The following is a 22,051-nucleotide window of genomic DNA, read 5'->3' on the forward strand; positions in this document are numbered from 1 at the left end:
ATTTGGTGTATTATTATTGCAGTATTATTATTATTATTATTATTATTATTCCCATTGTGGTTATAACCACAAGTGGTCAGATGTTGCAACCTGGTGTGTGTGTGTGTGCTGCATTGGGATACTGGCTGTCAGTCCAAAGAACTAGAGATGATTGAATGAATCCAGGGCAGGCATAGATCCAGACACTGCAAACAAGCAGCCACGGGCAGGTAGTAGTCCAATATAGGCAAAAGGCCAGGTTTCAAAAGAAGCAACCAATGCGTTAAAACAGGGGTCAGCAAACTTTTTCAGCAGGGGGCCGGTCCACTGTCCCTCAGACCTTGTGGGGTGCCAGACTATATGGGGGGGATGAACAAATTCCTATGCCCCACAAATAACCCAGAGCTGCATTTTAAATAAAAGGGCACATTCTACTCATGTAAAAACACACTGATTCCCGGACCATCCACGGGCCGGATTTAGAAGGCATTTGGGCCGGAACCTTCACCAACTGGGGCTGGGGCTGGTGGGAGCTGTAATCCTAAATATCTGGAGCCACCAGGCGGGCACAGGATGCTCTAAAGAACATAAGTGTTATTATTGCATACATTATAACCATGACCGATAGGTTATCGGCAAACATATCTGTGGGGCTAAGGGAGCCTGCATACATCTCTTAACACCAACGACATGCACAGTCAGTCACCACATATTGTGACTCTGCAGAGACTGAAGATAACTTTGGAACAAACCTAAAGCAATCCTGGCTGGTGTCTAGTGAAACCTGTTGTGCCAGACTTGTTTTCCTGTTGCTTGTCTTTCAATGGCTGTCTTCATAACATAATTCATTTCTACAACACCTATTTTCTATATTTTGAAAGAGTGGTCCAAATATTTGCGCCAGTGGCACACTATGAAATGACAAAGGTTTTCGCTTCAGTTGGCTTGTTGGGTATTTAAGGTAAAGACTTAATCTTATTTTTGGATTTATTAATGTTTATCTTGGATTAGACATTTATCTGCTAAGGATTTTGACCTACTTCTGTTGAACAACTAAAATGCATGATCCTATAATAGCAGATTAGAATGGTTTTTGCTATGTTGACATTTTAGCACACATTTCACATATGGTCCCTATTCAATTCTTATGATACCTTTCACACCTATACTTCAAATAACTGCTTATTTTCTACTAAGTACAATCTGTCTTGCAGCATTCAGCAGGTGTTATACTGTTTGATTAGGAACAGCTTAAATATCAGGCTTCACAACCACACAAAAGGTTTGGAATGACTCTTACCTCCGCAGTTCCATTTTTATCATATTGCTAGAAAGAATGAAAAACTTATGTTGGCAAAATTCCGTCCCATTATTTTTATTTTCACTCACTAATAGTTTTTTGTTCAGTCTAGTTCCAAATTAGTATGCCTAAAAACCATTTTTGCTATTTCAGTGTGAAAGGGCAGGCACAGATTCTCATCAAGGTTTGAAGACACTCCCTTGTAATTCATAATAACTATATCAGTGTTAATCAACACGTGCCAAATAGCTCACACTTTAAAAACATGGATTATTGCTCTTGCATTCATATGCCTATTAAATTTATATCAATAGTAAGTGTGTAGAACAGGAGGAGGAACTTGAAGTCCTCCAGATGAGGTTCAGCTCCACCTCCCATCAGCCCCAGCCAGCATGGTGTTAGAGATCATGGGAGTTGGAGAACAGCAACCACAGGTTAGCTATTCTGTGTGTAGAACTGAGAGACTAGAAGCATTGTTATTTCAGAGGAATAATCACATGTGGGGAGAGAATGCTATCTCTGCCACAAACTGAAAGTGCCTCTGCAGCTATTCTAAGATATGTTCAGATGCTCATTACAAGCATTACTGCAGCCGCAGACTGACTCACTTGCTACTTGAGAACTATTCAGCCAGGCTTTTTCACAGCATGGACAGAAGCAGCAATGGGACAGCTACTGAAGGTACTAATTTATATGAAAAGGTGGTGTGTTAGTAGAGCAATTTGAAGAATGCTGTCAATAAAAGGGATTTCATTTTCTGGGCCAATTTAATAAAAGCTATTGATAAATTTAGTTTCCTGTTTCCTGTTGTGAAGACTATAAATATAGAAAATGGTAGTATCTTCCACCGAAGCATTGTTGCATGTGTCTGAAAGAAGAGGCATTAGAAGACAAAGTAATCTAGTATGTCCAATAAAAGCTATCCCCTTCAGTTGTTTAAAAGTGTTTTAATCCTCAAAGATTCATTCGGTCTGTATTGGCTTTGCTCCCAACAACCCTGTTGCTCCCATCTTATAGACGGGTAACTGCTCTTGAGAATCAGATCGTCATACGAGTCTAACAATGTAAACCTATGCAGTTACCCTGAAGTAAGCTCAACTGAGTTCAGCAGAACTTAATCCCAGGTGAGTATTTAGAGGTAAAGGGTCTATGCCCCTTCATGATATAGTTTCTCACTATGATGCTATTTATGTGCATTGTTGTACATTATCCCAATCTCAGAGCGGTATGAGATTCCAGGGATTCCAAGTACTTACCCAGGATTTGGTTTCCTTGGGATGAGGGACAGCAGAAACTGTGGTGTCTTTTTGATATGTGGTTATTTACACATATAGTGGTACCTCGGTTTTCAAACGTCTCGGAAGCCGAACGCTTCAGTTTTCGAACGCCGAAAACCCAGAAGTAACTGCTTTGGTTTTCAAACGCTTTTTGGAAGTCAAACATGCCACGCGGCTTCCGTATTGAGTTTTCTGTAAGTAAATGCTTCCGGAAGTAAATGCTTCGGCTTTTGAATGTTTTGGAAGTCGAAGAGTTTTCCGGAACACATTATGTTCGAAAAGTGAGGTATCACTGTATATACAGGAGGAAGAGGAGTGCGGGGGGAGCTCACCACTCCCAGCAACACAATCCTGGTGGGGTGCCATCATGGCAGCCCCTGCCTGCGCTGGGCGCCGCGCCCCTGCAGGAGACACAGCACGCCCCCAGGATGCGTGCCAGCCCCGCCCCCCTGCTCTCCCCGCCCCCCCAGTGCCAGAGCATGAAGCTCCACCACTGCCTAAGGGCTCACAGCTTTAACACCTCAGAAGATCTTGCTTCCCCATAGCCACAGCCTTGGATTCAAGCAGAAATCAATCATGGCTCTCACTCCCAAGCTCCTTCCTGAAGCCTGCTTCTAGTTTAGTTCAGCTCTCATTATTCATCTTCTCACTACCAGACAGGTGAGGGAAGGGGCCCACCCATTTGTCCTTTGGCAACTTCCTATATTATACTAACAACCCATGCTTTAAGGACACTACCAAGAAGCTGGCCTGCCTACTTCAACAATGGGATCCCCCATTAGATTTTAACCCTTGATGGATCCAGGAATTAGAAGGGAATCAGGAATACAGTCTACCTTCCCCACCTAAACTCACAACAGTGGTTAGCATCTGTCTTTCTCAAGAGACAATAGAATGAAGCCAAACTGCTGGAGAATCTCAGGGCTAAAATATTATTTTAAAAAACCAATAAAACATTTTAAAACTATAAAAACCATAGCCACATGTGAAACAGCAGGAGTTAAAATCCATACAGTGGTACCTCAGGTTACAGACGCTTCAGGTTACAGACGCTTCAGTTACAGACTCCGCTAACCCAGAAATAGTACCTCAGGTTAAGAACTTTGCTTCAGGATGAGAACAGAAATTGTGTTCCGGCGGCAGCAGGAAGTGGTGCTTCAGGTTAAGAATAGTTTCAGGTTAAGAACGGACCTCCAGAACAAATTAAGTTCTTAACCCAAGGTACCACTGTACTGCAACATTTCAACATCTCTCATGCCCAAAGACCCGATCAAATAAATATGTTTTGATCTGCTATCTAAAAATGAATGCACCCACACCAGAATCAATGGAAATTCTGAATGTTTAAAGACAGGTGTTGCCATCCCTTTTATTCAGTAATGGTACTATCGTTGTCGTCTAAAAAAGAGTATTATAAAAGCTTCCCTAGCACATCTTAAAAATGTGCATAGTATTCTTTCTCTTCTTACCAAACAGCTATTTTAAGACTCCGTTGTCTAGTCTCAATTTTAAAAAATGTGAAGTAGATCTAAATGACAAAATGATTTGGGGTGTAAGTTCACAAAATAATTTGCCTGTTGTACTCTAACAGCACTGTCAAATTTCAGATTCTACACTTAGTCAGGAGACACTATTAGCAAAAGTTCATTATTTTGCTTTTGGATTTTTGTTCTGAGTGTGCAGTTTTCTATAAATTGGGCCAGATCTATTCATATCCATTTCTTCCAGAGGTTGTTATTGTTGGAGGACAAAGAAACAGGGCGGTCTGTGGGCGGAGTAACACAAATTACATGCTCAGGTACAGAGGACGCTATATAGACAAAGTAAAAACAGGTGTTTTTTTCAGTTCATACATACAATGAACCTTTGCAATTGATTAAGAATTTCATACAGCACATACAAGACTTTTTCCTGCGAACAATGTAAGTTTTCATTCTACTACTAATTTTAAGAAGATTACTATTTTGTTTGTGGCAAAATTATTCTAACATTAAAATCATTAATTTTCTGAAATTATTAACATGAAGCATTCAATTTGCAACAACAGCTCATAATCTGTTCTATTTTAAATGAAAGTTATAACTATATTCAGAGGACTAATATGAGTGTTTACTACTTGAATAGTAGCTGATTTCTAAACAGTGAACAACTTTGGTATGATATACTTACTTACTAATTTTAAATAGGTTATTGCAAAAATGATGTTTGAGAATAACAACAGTTTTTGACGCATTATAATCCCAAATCAATGAACCTTGGTTTAACTGGATTATGACTCAGGCAGTAAATATGAAGGATGCATTGTCAAAGGGATGTATCCTGAATTGGACATATTTCAAAATAGGTTATATAGAAAGAGCTGCTCTATTAATAATTGGTGTGTGTGGTTATTATTGTTTTGAATGTAAAACACTACTGTACTAGAAGAAATGAAATGTGAAAGCATCAAATCTATACTAAATTTTAAAAAATAGTTTCAGCAAGTGAAAGGCTGGGGGAAATGGTAACTATCAGATTCCTACATGTGAGACACACTATGAGTGGGAATGGTTTTAGACTGGAAATTTAATATCAAACTCATGGCAGTAAGTGTTGTCCAAAATCCTAAACACACTGAATGTATACAAAATTACATATCATTGAAATTTCTGTTTCACTTACCCTAAAACATAGGAAGATGCATGTGTGTTCTGTGTCTGTCTGATGTCTGTCATTAAAACTGCTAAGAGTAGTGGTGCCCACATGCTGAAATGCTTTGGTCACTGAAATATATTTGTTTCAGGGGCTTAATAAGATATTGCAAACAGGAAATTACCAACAAGGTGTTTTTTAAAAAAACAAAATGATGGAATTCAGATTAAATTGATTAAATGTGAATGCGTGAGGAACACCCATCTGGCAATCAACACCCATCTCAATTTAGCGAGCTCAATCTCTGTTGGGTTTTGTCATTTATTTATTTATTTATTTATTTAAGCTATGAACAACTTCTTATGAGCATCTCAAAGTAATTTCACAATACAATAAAAAACATGTGTAAAACAATTGCTTACCTTACATACAAACAGCTAAAACCATTACATATTTAACAAAAAAAAATGCAACATAGCTTAACTGGGATAAACATGGTTAAACGGGGATAAACAGCTCGACTTGTTGAAAGGGCAGTCTTCAACAGGCATTGTAAATACTAGAAATGGTACCTGCCTGATATGTAATGGGAGGGAGTTCCAAAGGGCAGGTGTCATCACACTAAAAGCCCAACTCCAATATCATAACACATGGCTTGATACCCTTTTGATATCTGCAGGATGCTCTCTCCTGCAGAACAGTGATTGGTTTGGGATGTATCTTCAGCAGGACAAACCTGGCTGTTCCGGAAGGTGTTGTGATGGGAGGTTGATACTCTTGATATTTTTACTTTTTTTTTACAACTCGTTTTACCTTTTCTTATTTTTAGTATTGTTTTAGATTGCTTTATGATGACTGTTCATCAGTTTTGGTGACAAAGATTATGCTTTATATCACTTCTAGACACTTTCTTTCTTTTGGGGAGTATTTGTATATTTAAAAAGTTATTAGAAGTTCTCACAGAGCTAGAGGAAATGAACATTCCCTTCAAACTGACTGAACAGCCCTGCATATGTTAGAAACTTTTAGCAAGTATTTTATTTGTGCACACTTAAGCAATCAGAACCATATTATTAATAACAATCCAATTTTTGTATTTAAGTGTTTATTAATGAACTGAAAACAGCCTACGTAATGAATCAGAAGCTTTTTGTATTTATCATCATATAAATCCTATGCAACCAGGATTATTCATATATATAGCTGAGTCCATTTGGACTGAACAGATTTTGCCAGACATCAGACTTCCATATGCTAATATTAGAAACAGATGGGTTTTCATATTATACACACTGAGTGTAATTCAATGCTAATCTGCCTTTGTTCAAGTACAGGGCATAGGGAGTAAAAATGTCTTTAGTACCTTCCTTAGTTTCAATGATAATACAGAGCAGTGTGAAAGTCAATTAACAGAATCAAGTGTCAGTAGTGCCACCTAATCCCATCCAGACAGATCAGATCAATGTTGAAATTTCCTGTGGAAATCTTAAACAGCTTAATGAATGTTAGATTATTTTCACTTTGTGATAGAAACCCCACTAAAACGAATTACAGCAACACTCAAAGTAGCAATTTAGTATTGGTACACTGGTAGAGATAATTCTACCACTTTCTAGCATTCAGAGACAATTCAGAGATCACTTGTACTGTACTAGCAGAGTTCTGTTAAAGACATTGAAATCACAGGAGTATCTGGTATTTGTAAATGTTGAAAAACTAAAGAATGGCTTCAGAAGAAAATATTAATAGGATAAGTACAGTACAGTATATGCTTCTGGTTCCAGCAAGACTCTCTGGGAATTGTTAGGGAAGGCCTAAGCTTCTGACACCTCAACTTTCCATTTTACAATATTGTTGATTGTTGGGCAGAGATATTCAAGTCTAAGGAAAAATGAAGAAGGGTAGGGAATCCACCACTGTTACTATTTTCATAGGTTTCAAATGAAGATAAAAAGATTGTAAGAGTTCTTCTGTTGCAGAAACTTTGAATCGCATTTTGTTTCTGCATGGTAAAGTTGAGGGCTGCAACCTGTTTTCAAACGTAATTTTCCCCCCATTTATTTACTTAAGAAAATATTTATATTGTCCACTCTTATTTGCTCTGGCTATACTGTGTGTATATTGCAGCCATATTTTCTGTTCGAACACAAGAGCTAGAATTACAGGCTGTCTTGACAGCTGGGGCTTCGGTACGTTTTGCTTTAATCACCTTCTAACGTGCATTTTCTGACAAGCCCAAATGTACTTGGGCAAAATTAGTTAGAAATAAGTTCCTGCGTGTTCAGTGACGTTTGCTACCCAAGTAAGCGAGCAAACACCTTGAGTGCCATATGCAAATATGTTGTTTTCCAAATGCACAAGTTCTAATAGCATTCAAACATTTTCTATCCCCACTATCTAGTACAGTATCTGTCCAATTGTTGTAAATGCAAGAACCACGTGTTCTGCATGTGTGAAAGTCCTCCCATCGGTGCTATATAAGCGCTCCGGCTGCTGGGAGAGAATGTTAAGGGCTTATTTCGTATTTTGCGGTTACGAGGAGCTCCTCCCCAAAAGCCACGTTCTAGTATTTATAGAAACCTAGAAGCAAAGCCTCTGGATTGGCCTGAAAACTCCCCCATCCCTCTTAGCGCGCAAGCAGGAGTAAGGGTGCCAGGGGAGCGCGGGAAATGTCTGGCCTTCTTTGGGAGTTCTGCACAATCGCCGATCTACATGGCGGCAACGGGGGCGAAATCCCTGAATTGCGTTGTATGCTTAGGCTTTGGTCGCAGGACTGTCCTGCGCGAGATCCTGTCTGCTTGAGTGCACAGCCCTAGTCATCCATTCCCACCCGCTTTGCCCCGATCGTGCTTTCTGGTAGATCCTTCAGGGTTAACTCACAACACGCCCCGATTGGGCTCCTCGCCGACATAAGTTCCCTGCTTTATTGGTACCGATGTTCTTCCGTCCACACCCTTAGTTCCATGCCCATACCGTGCCTCTGAGCAGCGTGGCAATGGCACGATGGGACACGGGGCAGTAGTTGCTGTTTCTAACATTTTTTAATATTGCAAAGCGCCCTATGATCTTCGGGCGAAGAGTAATATATAAATTTAATAAATAATAAAAAATAATAACATTCCTGTAGGCTTTTGGTTCCAGCTAAACAAAGAAAGACAGGCCCCGCGCTGCATCCAGCCCCCTCAAGGAGAAATCTAACGCCCAAAGGAATTGCTCGGAACGCCTGCCGAAGATACGTAAGCGCTTGCAACGCCCGCCTGTTCTGCCTCGTGTTAGCGATTCCCGCTTCCCCAGGCTCAGCGCTGCGTTCCCATTGGGCGAGCCGCGCGCGCGTGGAACGTTGCGTTGCCCTTTACTGGCACGCCGCCGTCACGTGGCGCGCTTTGGAAAGTTCTGCCGCCTTCGAAGGAGCGTTCCGTCGTGCTCGGGCGTTGCTGCTGAGACGCCGAGGCTTCGGAGCTCAGCTTCTTCTTCCCAGGGCGGGTTGCCTTCTCCTGGGCGGGAGAGTGCGTCCCTCGCTTTCTTTCTCCTGGCCGTTGCTCCAAGAGAGGAAAATGCGCCTGAAAGGCAAAGTAACGGCCACCCCTCCACGCCTCGTGCAGCAGGGCCGATTCTGCCGGGATCAGAATGCGGCCAGGATCTCATCCGCTCAGGTATTTGCGGATTAGAAAAGCCCCTTTTGTGGGTCGGGGACCCCCCCCCCAAAAAAAATCTGCCAGGGGCAGAAGGGGCTCCATGCTGACGATTTCCTTTGCTTTTGGAGATAACCTTAGCATAAGTATCTTACTCAAAAGTAAGTCCCGTTTGAATTCAGTGGAGGTTACTCCCTAGGCGGATATAAGATTTATTTCAAGTTTATAACACCGTGAATTGAATTTAGTGAGGCTTGCTTCAATGAAAGTAAGCGTAGGATTACAATATTAAAGTGAGAGCATGTTTACTCTCAGGTAAACTCCACTGCACGTTGTGGCTTAGACCACTGGAAGTGTGTTTGGGATTCTGGCCTTCTGAGTAAATCAGTGTTTCCCAGGTCCTGAGGGAAGTTCAGACAACTCTCTGAAATATTCAGTGTAAAGTTTACTTCAAGATCAAATATGAAAACAATTCAATCCAAGTGTTATTTAATAATTGTGAGACGTTTCCTAGTTAGTCCCGTTCCCCCTTTTAAAATAAAGGCATTGCTGTTGCACAACATAGCATTTGAAATCTCCACATTTGCTGCTTGGGGTATAGATAGTTCTGTGGTCTCCATTCCTCCCTTGCTCTTCAGTTTAGCACTGGTTTTTGTTTTGTTGAAGTTTGTCAATGCTGGTGGGTAATGAAAATCTCAGTGTAGTGTGGTGGCTAAGAATTTGAGCAGGTTAGAATCTCACATCTTCAGGGGCCTTTGCAAATGGAAATGCTGTCTCGGCCTCCCATCTGCAAGATCTGTATTACAGGATCCTTAAAATGTTCACTAAATTAATATATGTCAGATGTTTTCAAGTATATGCAATATAGATGGTAATATCAGGGACTGCTGTTTATGGACAATTTCTCAGTGCCTTTAAAAGCTGCATACTGGAAATCAACTGATGGAGCTGCTCCTTGTTGCAGTGATGGGAACAACTTCACCTGCTGAAGGCACACAGCTTCTGTCCATGAAAGAGCAACAAACCTATCAAAATGCAATTGACAGTTTCCCAAGAATATATATTTATTTGGAAGCTGCTACTTATTCCCCCCCACTCTTTACAAAAGGCGCAGAAAAATGTTACAGATAACACATCTAAAGGAAGGATAATTTGCAAGTCAATTGTATAAAAAAGGGCAGCTGCATACACGCTTTATAAACATTTGCAAAATATTTTTTTCTACTTTTACAAAATATGTTCCCATACAAAGTGTTTTTCCTTTTGCAAATTGCAGTTTAATGGAAGCTTACAATTTTCTAGTTACCCCTAATTGCCGATTAAAAGTAGTAGTGAGAGTACTGCTTTCATTAGAAGTAGATGAGAGTTTCCACTGCAAACCTGAACCCACGCTTATGTTATTGGATATATCTGTACAGTACGTGGATCAACTGAGGAATGAAACCTTAACATTTTGTTGATAATACCTAAGCACATAAGAACTGTCCTACTGGATTAGATCAGTCTGTCTATTGCAGCATTCATTTTTGGACTGTAGTAAGACAAATTACCCTAGATAGCAACCAACCAAAGAATTTATTTTATTAGCCAAAGGCAATAACAATTTCATTACAATTTGCCAAACTACAAACCATAACATACAGCATACATCAATTACCTAATAGAAGGCATCAAGGATTTAAGGAAAGGGAGTCAAGAGTTCATTAGTGTAATGTGCTAGCTCATACCTATCTTACTTTGTGTTAGACCTCCAAATCTCCAATGTAACTTATTGCAATATTGTCCTTCTCTCCCTTTCCTATATTTCTTGCAGTCACTTTATGTTTCACAAATCTGTAAGTGTCGCTCAAAAGAAAATGAACCATTTCTGACATAGTAAACCTGCTTCCAGGAATTAGCAAAAGTTTCAGGAATCGATCTCTTCGATCCCTATACAAAGGGCAGAATAACATACAGTGGTACCTCGGGTTACATACGCTTCAGGTTACAGACTCCACTAACCCAGAAATAGTGCTTTAGGTTAAGAACTTTGCTTCAGGATTAGAACAGAAATCGGGCTCTTGCGGCGCGGCGGCAGCAGGAGGCCCCATTAACTAAAGTGGTGTTTCAGGTTAAGAACGGACCTCCGGAACGAATTAAGTACTTAACCCGAGGTACCACTGCATAATGTATTGATGTCTTCCACCTGTGGTTGACCACATATGCTGAGTCTGTCATATGGAACCGTATGATAGCTGCTATCCAAGACCGCTATGGGCATCACCTTGAATCTTAGCTCTATAAATGCGTTTCTTAAGGCACCAGGGATGAGTTGGGTCAAATAATATGCTCTGAAATGCTGTTTTCAGAAATGAGAGCCATGGTAAGAATCTGGATTTCCTAATTAAATGAAAATCCCTTCTGGGTTCTGTCCAGAAGATCCAATCCCAAAGTTGTCTCTTATGATGGGATTTGGACTTAAAGAACATTGAGATGGCCTCAGGTTCCTCACCTTAATATTTTAATTTAGGAAATGTTATAAACTGTATATATAGGGAACGTTCCTTTTAGTTATCATAATTTAAAGCTGTTGCTAGATTTCAGTCAGTGTTATTAGGTGATCTTAGCTCTGGTATTACAATAAGTGATGAATAATTTCACTTTCTCCATGCTATTCACCATTAATTTTTCTATAAAATTGGCACGTTTAAATTTCTCTTCAAATGTTTTAACCCATAACGCTTTTGAGAATATCTGTTGTCTTATGGGGCTCAGACCATAGGTACCTGTTCCACTCTCAGCCTCCCCAAATGAAGCAGAAAGGCTTTTCACAATATGAAACACTTAGAGTATAGGGTTTCAGATCTTGGGGAAGCTACCAAGTGTGTTTAGCTGAACCTGTTTAGAAGCTCAACATAGGAAGGTAGAGCATGGAGCAGGCATGTCTGCCATGTGCAGGAGCAGTGGGAGCAGTGGCAGAGTGTACATCTCCTTCCTCAGTTTCAGTCCTTCCACATTCTTTTTGAATGTCTGAGGAGGGAGAATGAGATTGGATAAAAACATAGAAGCTGACTTCTTATCTGAAACTTGCTTGTTTTATACAGTACACTAGGTTTTGTTCCCCAATGTGCCTTGGAAAGTAGACAGAACTGAGTCCATAGAGGACTCAGAAAAACATATCCATGGAGACACCCAAGTTTGTTTCTCATATTTGCTATTATAAATGTTGATGATGATGTTTGTGAAACATTCTGATTTTGTAATAAAAATTAAAGCGGACAGAGAATTGGAGCTCTCTTTTCTCTTTGTAGCTGATTTCCTTTAAAAAATGCTGAGGTCAGATTGAGTGCATTCGCTGAATCTCTGACTTACTTGGACATTCAGGGACTAAAGTTGACATGAGTTGAAAGTGGATCATCAATCAGTTCCTCACAAGATCAGTTCCCCAGTTTGTCATACATTTCAGCAAAGTTGGTGTTTCCATTGCTGCTCCATCCGGTCTCTTCTGCAATGCTTTTAAGGGCATTTGTGTGTCTGAAAGTAATCCCAGGACTGGAGTTTCTAGAAGATTTTTTGCAGGGTGTTTAAAGTCATGCATGCCCACTTCTACTCTAACATGTGGCGTGGCTACATTTCTAAGTTTTTCCACATTTTTTCTCATAATAGGAGGTATGTGACTTATATGTTACAGGATATAAGTGCATACAGAGCAAGTGTTAATTAATACCTTGCTTGTACAGTACTATAAAATGTGAAGTCAGTGACCCAAGAATGTTAGAGAGGAAGTGTGGCTGAAACACCCTTGTGTATGTAGACAGGTGCTAATTCATGATAACCCTGGGATTGCAACCTCTGCAGCCAGATAAAGTGAGGATGGAAGGCCTCAGAATAACAACCCTGAAAAAAGCTTTTACTTCCCTTGCTGCTCAGAGGCAAGCTATTAGTCTTCTGGATTACTTACCTTCACCACAGTGCTATGCAAAATATTTTGCAGTTTTCTTCTAAAAGGTGAAACGGAGATGTTGTGTTTATATGAGTATCATGTATTTAAAAATTGAGTTAAATGCTATTGAGTTATTTCTGCTTTTTCTACAGGCTTCTCTTATGAAAGTAAGTACCGTATTTTTCGCCCTATAGGACGCACTTTTCCCCTCCAAAAATGAAGGGGAAATGTGTGTGCGTCCTATGGGGCGAATCCAGGCTTCAGGAAGCTCTGCGCAAACCTCGGGAGACCAGCTCCGATGGCTGCGCAGAGCTGCCTCCAGTCCCGGGCTCAGCGCACTTCTCCCCATCGCCAGCCCCACAAGCTCAGGGGACACCGGGGAGGCGGAGCGCGCCTTCCCGCTGTTCCCCGACCTGGTTCCTCCAGCCCCGCACCTGGGGGGGGGAATAATTTTTTTTCTTTATTTCCTCCCCAAAAAAACCTGGTGCGTCCTATGGGCCGGTGCGTCCTATGGGGCGCAAAATACGGTATATTTATAAGTACAGTGGTACCTCGGGTTACATACGCTTCAGGTTACAGACTCCGCTAACCCAGAAATAGTACCTCGGATTAAGAACTTTGCTTCAGGATGAGAACAGTAATCGTGCTCCGGCAGCGGGAGGCCCCATTAGCTAAAGTAGTGCTTCAGGTTAAGAACGGACCTCCGGAACGAATTAAGTACTTAACCCGAGGTACCACTGTATGGTTGAGTAGAAGTAAATGAATGCTATTCTTTGAAATACTTGAATGGAAGTACAGTAGAACCTCTACTTACGACTGCCTCTACTTGGGCCCGATCCAAGTTGTGAGATGCGGCTGCCACCGTCTACACATGTGCAGAAGTGCACTGCCGCCAAATGTGTCTGCGCACAGCAGTGCTTCTACCAGCGACCTGGACGGACGGACCTCCGGAACTGATTACGTCTGTAAGTAGAGGTTCCACTGTAAATGGATTGTGCCCAGCTGTGTCGTTTTGCTGGTGGAAGCCTTCTGTCAGCGGAAAGTGGAGGGAGGTAATTCCCCAGCCTCCCCCCCTCCCCGTGTCTCCCCTAAATCTTCCCTGAATTGTCCCTGGAGAGACCATTGGATTTAGCCCAATATATTTATTTGACCAAAATTAAACTGAGGCTTAGTTTGCATGTTAAATCATGGCTTAGCAGTGGGTGTGCAGGAGAGCAGATCGTGGCTGCTTTGTTCTTCCCTAGTCGTCTTTCTCATGCACTTATTTCATAAGCTTCTATTAGATTCCAAACATCATAGACACAGCATCACAGTCCTGGAAGCGACACATGGATGTTATCCAGACTGACCCCTTAATCTTATAACACTCGAGGGAATGCAAATTGTTATGCAGTACAATAGAATATAAGAAATAAAATGCAATTAAGAATCATATAGTATTTAGTACAGTGCATCACAATTGCTATAGCAGCAACCCCCCCCCCCAATTAAGTGGTCCACCAAAGGCCAGCAATTATGGGGTGGGGGTGGTGAATTGGGAGCGGTTATACTGACAGACCTCCAGCCATCAGGCAATTTTGAAATCCTTCCACATTTTAGTCCAACATTTTAAATTTTCACTGTTGTTTTGAAATGTCCTTTAAAATACAATATAGTTTTATGGATAAGGTAGTAGTAGTAGTACCGTATTGGCCCCCCCAAAAGCCACATCCCCCCCCCCCCCAATTCTGACTGAAAAGTTAAAGTGCAGCTTATATTCGCAACCTTACAGTATGCAGCAGGAGCGTGGGGCAAACAGTGGCAGGAGTGTGACAAAGCGGTGCCCAGCCTACACCAAGTCCGTCGTCCCCTCCCCCAAGGCTGGGAAGGGAGAGAGCGAGGAAAGGGAAAGGCCACCAGCAACACAGCACGGTGCCCCCCCCCCCAATATGCAGCCAGGAATAGCGAGGAAGGGAGTGGCTTATATTCTCTGTCTCTCCCCCCCTCCAATTTTAAAGGTGAGTCTTACATTCTGGTGTGGCTTATATTCGGGCCAATACGGTAGTATACCACCCTATACCTGTAGATCTCAGGGTGGTTCACAAAATAAAACATATGTTTAAAAATATGGCCTAAAAGTAATCTTTGTATGGCTTTTAGTGGTTTGTGCCTCTGTTACTTCTCTTAAAAAGTCAGGAGATTTATTGTGGTACCATAATCCAGAGTTTGAGTTATCCACACTTTGCAGTTGCCTCCTGTCCATGTGTGCATTTATCACATACAGTATTTGAGATTGGTTATTTTCATGGGACTTTGCATCTAACATGCTTTTTTCCAGCTTTGAAAGTTTTCCAGAAAATACTGAAACTGGAAAGTTTTCGTTGTCTCTAATTCATTTATATTAATTATGGCCCACATTTTGTCTCAAAGGAGACATTCATAAGCACTTACATCAAATAACAGTAAAAAACAAAACCATAAAATGATTGAAAACAGAGTTTAAAAATGGAGGAGACAGCAAATAAAGATGCTAATACAGTTTTACAGTAAATAGATTGAGATCTGATTTAACATGTAATGAAGTTAAGCAGACAGTGCAACCCTATGCATGTCTATTCAGAAGTATGTCCCATTGAGCACCATGGAGCTTATTCCTATTACATGTGTGTACTATTGAAGCCTTAGCAAACAAAACTAAAAAAGTATGCCATCTTTGTTTTTTATGTGCTGTATAAATATCTCATTTTTCCCCAGTAGCCAGAAGTAGTTGATCTGAAATATTAGACTAGGAAAAATCAATGAAGCACATTTAAAGTGGTATAAAAAATGTATTATAAGAAATTCAAAGCTTTACTTGGAAATTATTTTTATTGGATTACTTGTAAATATTTGAAGACAAGATCATTCAATAGCATATAGATCCCTTCTATTATTCAGATGGTGGTAGGAATATAAAGGCACTGAAAACATACATACCAGTTTCCGCATGCCTGAGGACCTGTGCAACAAATGTATGTGTTTCCTAGAGAGAACGACTTAAAGCAAGTTTTTTACAACTTTGATTTTAAGTTTTTTTGAACAAGATTGTTGTATACAGTGGTACCTCCAGTTGCGGACCGGATCCGTTCCGGAGGTCGGGTCGGATCCCGAGGTTTCCGCAACCTGAGGACTGCTTGTGTGCATGCACAGTGAAACCCGGTAAAATACCTCCGGGTTTGTCGCGCGCGCATCTCAAAGTTTATGTAACCAGAGGGTTACATAAACGGAGGTTCGACTGTAGTGATAATGTAAAAAAAAGGATAATTGTTTAAAAAAAGGAGTTGCTGAGTATCTGGAATGAAATTATGGTGAATTCATTTCTAATTCCTGTTGTTATATTTGCTATTTTTGAATTTTTCAGTGATGTGGAGATGATCCTTCTTCCAGTGCTTCGTTTTGTGGGAAATGGATGCCAATTGCTGATAAATATCTGGCAGTTGCAAAGTTCATGGAATCAGAATGGTAGAGTTGGAAGGGGCCTGAGGGTCATCTAGTCCAGCCTCCTGCGATGCAGGAATCTTTTGCCCATTGTGGGGCTCAAACCCACAACCCTGAGATTACGAGCCTCATAGCCCTACTGACTGAGCTTTTTTGCTTTGTTGATTAAATACAGGTAAAATAAACATTTTAAATTAGATCGTTATGTAAATCATAACATTTCCCCTTTCAAATACTTCTTAAAAGTCCACGTCACTGTTTAGGATTATAATTTAGTCAGTTGGGTTGTGTAAATGAACATTCCAAATTTCCCTTCACTAGAGCTAAAATCACTACATGCTATACGCAACTCAGTAATTCAGGATCAGAATAGAATGGCTCACATTTAGTAGGATTTGTAGTAATATATGTGAGTGTAATTGAAATGGGATTTTCCTGGGATTACTGGATTATTTTTATTTTTCACTGGTTTTTAGAACAGTGAGACCTAATTTAAAAACAGCAACTAAAAATTGGCCTCAGGGATAGTGTTCGTCTAACAGCACTTAACTTCCTTCTTTTATGCCGATTTTTCTTTCTTTAATTCCCCTCCCACATTGGCTCCAGTGGTGTGGGGGCAGGCATTATTTTTTATGCCAACTCCAAGGTGTTGTAGAGGGAGGAACCTTATCCTAGGGCTTCTGCAATGAATGAAGGGGCCTTGCGTCCAAGGGATCCTATCCCTTTTCTGGAAAGGCCTGTTTCAAAGCCTAACACTAGGAAGCCCCAGTGAAAGGAAAGCCAGCAGTAGATCTGTACTGCAGACCTATCTGTGAGTAGGTCTTGCTCTTTCATACCTGATAGACTCCTCTGCTAGCAAAGGTTTTCTGCCAGCAGCTGTGTTTCTTCCTAACCCCCTCCTGCCCGTGAATCTGCCAGTTAGGATTGCCTCGCCTAAAGTATACAGTGGTACCTCGGGTTAAGTATTTAATTCGTTCTGGAGGTCTGTACTTAAACTGAAACTTCTTAACCTGAAGCACCACTTTAGCTAATGGGGCCGCCGCGCCGCCGGAGCACGATTTCTGTTCTCATCCTGAAGCAAAGTTCTCATCCTGAAGCACAATTTCTGGGTTAGCGGAGTCTGTAACCAGAAGCGTATGCAACCTGAGGCGTATGTAACCTGAGGTACTACTGTATGTTTATTTCCTTAATGCTTGTCATACTATAAATTGGCAGGATTTTAAAAATACCACATTTTTCACCCGGTGCAGTGTAGGAACAGGTAATCTGGTGTAATTGTTTTTGTTCCGAAACAACTCTAAAAACAAAGCACTGCTAGTTTATTAGGGTAGTTTAAAGGTCCCTTATTGTCCAGTGTCAGAAGAACAATTAAGTTTTATCTGAACAGAGCAGGGTGTCTCTAGACACAGGTAAACAAAGCACGTAGTGATATTAAGAGAGAGCGCTTGTTGCATTGAAGAATCCTTAAAAAAAGTGAGGGGAAGTGCCAGGTGGGGAGAACCATAAATCTGTTTCTGGATTGGAATATGTTACATTGGAAGTTAGTAGCATATGGCAGTGTAGATCTCTGTGCTGCTAGTTTTTCTGCAGTTAATGTCAATTGTCTTTCATTGCTAGAATATTCTAAGAAACCTCTTGGTTTGAAAATGTGAAATGTTTATACTCGGGGAGGGGAGGTGGAGAAAGGAAGGTGAGCTTAGGAATTCCCTTTTTTAGGGAGATCTACCACGCCCACTATCTTCTGCATTTGAAGGGCTCTGGCAACATTTTTATTTCATAAGGTTTTTAATGAGTGACTTGTGAATGACTCTATAAATTTTTAATGTTGATATATGTGGTTGATTTCTTTATTATTTTTACTCGATACAGTTTTAATCGTAGTTTTATTACTGTTCCGTTTTAATTGTGTAAGCTGCCTTTGAAAAGAATTATTATTCAAGGCGGAATAAAAACGACTTCAATAAATGGAGGATAAAAGAAAATCAGAGCTTGCTTGCTTGCTTGCTTCTGACCCAAATGGTATTGTTTCCACGTGGGTAAAGGCTCATCCTTCTCAGGGGTTTTGAAAAAGACTTCCCATTTGAGTTTTATGTCCTGTTATGTGAGTGTGAGTCCCAGATTTAGAGCAGAACCAGCTTGGAACTCCTGAGGAACAGAGATGCAGGGAAATTGCAGAATTTCTTCAAAGGCCTCTTTACTATACAATTAAAGCTAGTGTTATGTCACAAACTTTGGTTACACAAGAGGTCCTCTGAGCCACTTTTTGTACCTAGATCTTTGCCTTAAAAAATATTTCTCTTCCAAATGACTGCTCTGTAGTAGTGTCCGTTAATTGTACAGTGGCACCTCTGGATATGCACACCTCTGGTTGCGTATCCTTCAGGATGCGAACGTGGCAAACCTGGAAGTATTTTTCCAGGTTTCACCATGCGCAGAAGTGCTCTACCGCCGCATGCGCAGAAGCAGTCCCTCCGGTTGCAGAAACTTTGGGATCCAACAGGAGCTCCGGAACGGATCCCTTTCCGGGGGAAGAAAGAGCAAGGAGATCGTGAGCCGCTTTGCGACTCCTTAAAGGGTGTGAAGGGCGGGATATCAAGTCCAAACTCCTCCTCTTCTTCCGCAACCGGAGGTACCACTGTATAGTCATACCTCAGGTTACAGCCGCTTCAGGTTGCGTGCTTTTGAGTTGCGCACTGCACCAAACCTGGAAGTACTGGAACAGGTTACTTCCGGGTTTCGGCACAGAAGCACTAAATCGCGCTTTGCGCATGCGCAGAAGTGCTGAATCGCAACCCGCGCGTGCGCAGACGTGGCACTGCGAGTTGCGAACGTGCCTCCAGCACGGATCACATTCACAACCCGAGTGTCCACTGTACTAGTTTATGTGGTTGCTGCATAATTTTGTCATTTCAAAGTGGTTTTCATAGTTTTCAGTACATCTTTAAAATAACTTACAATTAACTTGGAATCTTAACAGGATTTCTATTTCATAATGGGGTACAGTATGGCATTTGACACATTCCTTCCTTCCCCCGCCTTAGGTGTGTTCACATACTTGCCTGCATATTTTGAAGCTGAGGATCTATTTGATGGGTCCCTATAACATCTGAATTGGGTTTGAGAAAGGTGTGTAGTCGTATTCTGATCTGTAGTGTTGACTCCTTGCACATGAAAGCTTTCTTTCCTCACTAATAGATTGAAAATGAGAGTACTGCTCTTTTTGTTGGAGATTCAGTCACATTGGTCTGGTGTGCAGTACGGCATATGGTGGTATGTCAGTTGTTTGATATTGATTGGCTGCATTTCGCTCTGGGGATTTCGGCTTCTTAAAAATGTGTCTTATGTCTGCTCACCTCCACTTTCCCTTTGCTGTTTGGCTCCATTATAAAACAGTGCTCTTAACAAACAGGATAATAAAAATCTTGAAAATCTAGGAAGCCATGAATATTTTATTCAAAACAGTAATTATGCTTTGAAGTTACACTTTAAAATTAATGTTTGGGAGATTAACAGAGGGACCTAATTGAACAGAAGAAAATGTGTATATCAATACTTCCTTGGAAAAGGGATATATTTATTTTCAATGTAAATATGGGGAAATAGTAACAGCAGGCCGGAAGAAATGTGATGTTTATGTGAAGAAAAAATGATTGGGATCATCATTTATTTCATTGGGAAATACTAATTGTGTCAGGTGAGGGTATGCCTCTCAAAGGAAACTGCACTACATTTTGATAACATTAGGAGACATATTCTTCAACCACCACAGTTGAGTCTGGAATTCTCTGTGTTGAATCTAACTAAGTCACTATGTGAGGGGAGTTAAATTTGCTTGCACAGTGGAACTTTGCCTTCTCCTCTGGAGGATTGAAGAGAAACCCAGAGCAGATCTGGGTGAGTGTGGGGGCTCAGGGGCAGAAAGAGTGAGTGAGCATCCTCTTGCACAAGTGAAAGTTGTTCTGCTTGGACAATTAATTGGATGCAGCCTTTTATATACCTGGATTTCAATGTTCTGTACCTTCATATTTAGGCTTTCAAAATCGAAGTCACCTGAGTAGATTTATTAGTATTGAGAAAAGAGCAGTAGCCCAATTTAGATTGCCATTGTGTTGCTGGTTTTCCAGAGGCAGAAAATAGGAGAAAATGGGGATAGTTTTTATAATGTAGGTAACTTGATTAGTGGTAAGGTTGCGCAATGATCTATATTAGGACCATTGTTATTTTTGCTTGTTTTGTTTTATTACATACAACAATATTAATGTTTGAGAAATACAGAAACAAACAATGACTTGCCTGTTTGACCTATCTGATTAAGAATTATTTAATTAATTTATAAATGCACTGTAGTCAGCGGTGATAAGCAATGTGGCCAAGTTTACAGATGACACCAAATGATTCAGGAAAGTGAAAAGCCAAATCAATACGGCAAGGAGTTCCATATGGACCTCCATATTGGTGAATCAGTGCAAGTGCAGAGATGGACATATGGGCAATATATATATACTTCCTGTCTTGTTTCCTTGCTTGCACAAAAGAAGCAGCAAAGTGGATGCATGTGTGTGAGGCTCATTCATATCGCAGCTTATTAAGCCACATTCTAAAATTGGCAACCTCCTAGGCTACATCTTAGGTAGGTGCCTGCTGAATGGGGGTGGAAATAGAAATCTTCGTTATAGCTGAGTAGGGAAGGGGAGTGTCTCTCCTTAAGGGGGTATAGTTTAGATGCAATAAGCCACATACTCCTGCATCCCTAAGGTACCAAGAAGAGGCCCTGTAGACTTTTTTGCTCAGCAGTCCCCTAGGTCCTGCAATCATTCATTGGACTCAGAAGCTGTCTTCCTATGAATTGTCCAAGTGTAGATTACAGCACACAGTTGAGTCTGCTAGTGCATATGGACTGGATCATTACAGCACTCTCTCGTATTGAATCTTACCTAGTCCTTTCCCCCAAAATAATGTTTTCTGTTAAGCTTTTGACAGAATTCCTGAAATCTCCAGCCCCTACTGAAACTTAAGGCTGCATACACATGACATTCTAGAATTAATGGAGATGTAAGTTCTTTTTTTCTAGGTAGTCCATATGCTGTCTAGATCCACTGCATATTTTTTGCCCTTGAAAAGCTCTTCTTGAAAAACTTGTTTCATGCCCAAATTAAAATATCATTGATTCTGCATCACTGGGATTGTATCCACACTTACCTAGTGATGTTGTGGGTGGGCGTTTACAATGGTGGATTTTCAAATGGGTACCAATGTGTATCAAGTAACCACACCCACCCTTGTGGAAGGCAGGACTAAATGTAGATCAAAAACAGCATGTTGAGGACAATTATGGATTGAGAAAAATGAAATGGTGCTACAAATGGGTTGCATGTGTACACAGCCTAAGGTGAAGTATATGCAACTGAATGAACATACATCATTCTCAATATCTCTTCATTCCATCTGCTGTCTTTCTGAGCTCATGTTTAGATTTTAAGCTCCTTGGGACAGAGAGCAGTCCTTTTAAACTTTATGGAGTACTACTACTGCTACTGCTACTACTACAACTACTACTACTACTAATAAATATAGTATCCGTGTAGTCTTCTGTATCTTCTTTATATTCTCCATGAAATGTCATACACAAATCTGAATTGTAGATAGCTGAACTTGCAGTTGTTTAGAAAAGGTACTGTTCCCAGTACCACAACCTAAAATCAAGGGTGCTTTTTAATCATCACTTTTAATCATCACTTTTAGCTTATCCGTTCAGTCACAAGGACTATAAACATCAAGCAAGAACTTGCAAGTGGCATAAAAGCTAGGATGCTCAGCTTTTCTGTAGGCATTGTAAATTTTTCATCCAAACATT

The 22,051-nt window shown here is 40.7% G+C and overlaps 1 protein-coding gene across 1 annotated transcript in view; it reads left to right on the forward strand.

Moving 5' to 3' along the window:
- Window positions 1-8,570: 8,570 nt before the first annotated feature.
- Window positions 8,571-22,051, forward strand: part of ELAVL4 (ELAV like RNA binding protein 4) — a 93,286-nt gene continuing 79,805 nt past the window's right edge. The window contains exon 1 of the mRNA XM_081914015.1: window positions 8,571-8,840. Coding sequence (XP_081770141.1) covers window positions 8,742-8,840 — 99 coding nt within the window. The 5' untranslated portion in view covers window positions 8,571-8,741. The remainder of the gene's footprint in view (window positions 8,841-22,051) is intronic.

Source organism: Podarcis melisellensis (assembly GCF_964234715.1).
Source record: "Podarcis melisellensis genome assembly, chromosome: 6".
Taxonomy (NCBI): domain Eukaryota; kingdom Metazoa; phylum Chordata; class Lepidosauria; order Squamata; family Lacertidae; genus Podarcis; species Podarcis melisellensis.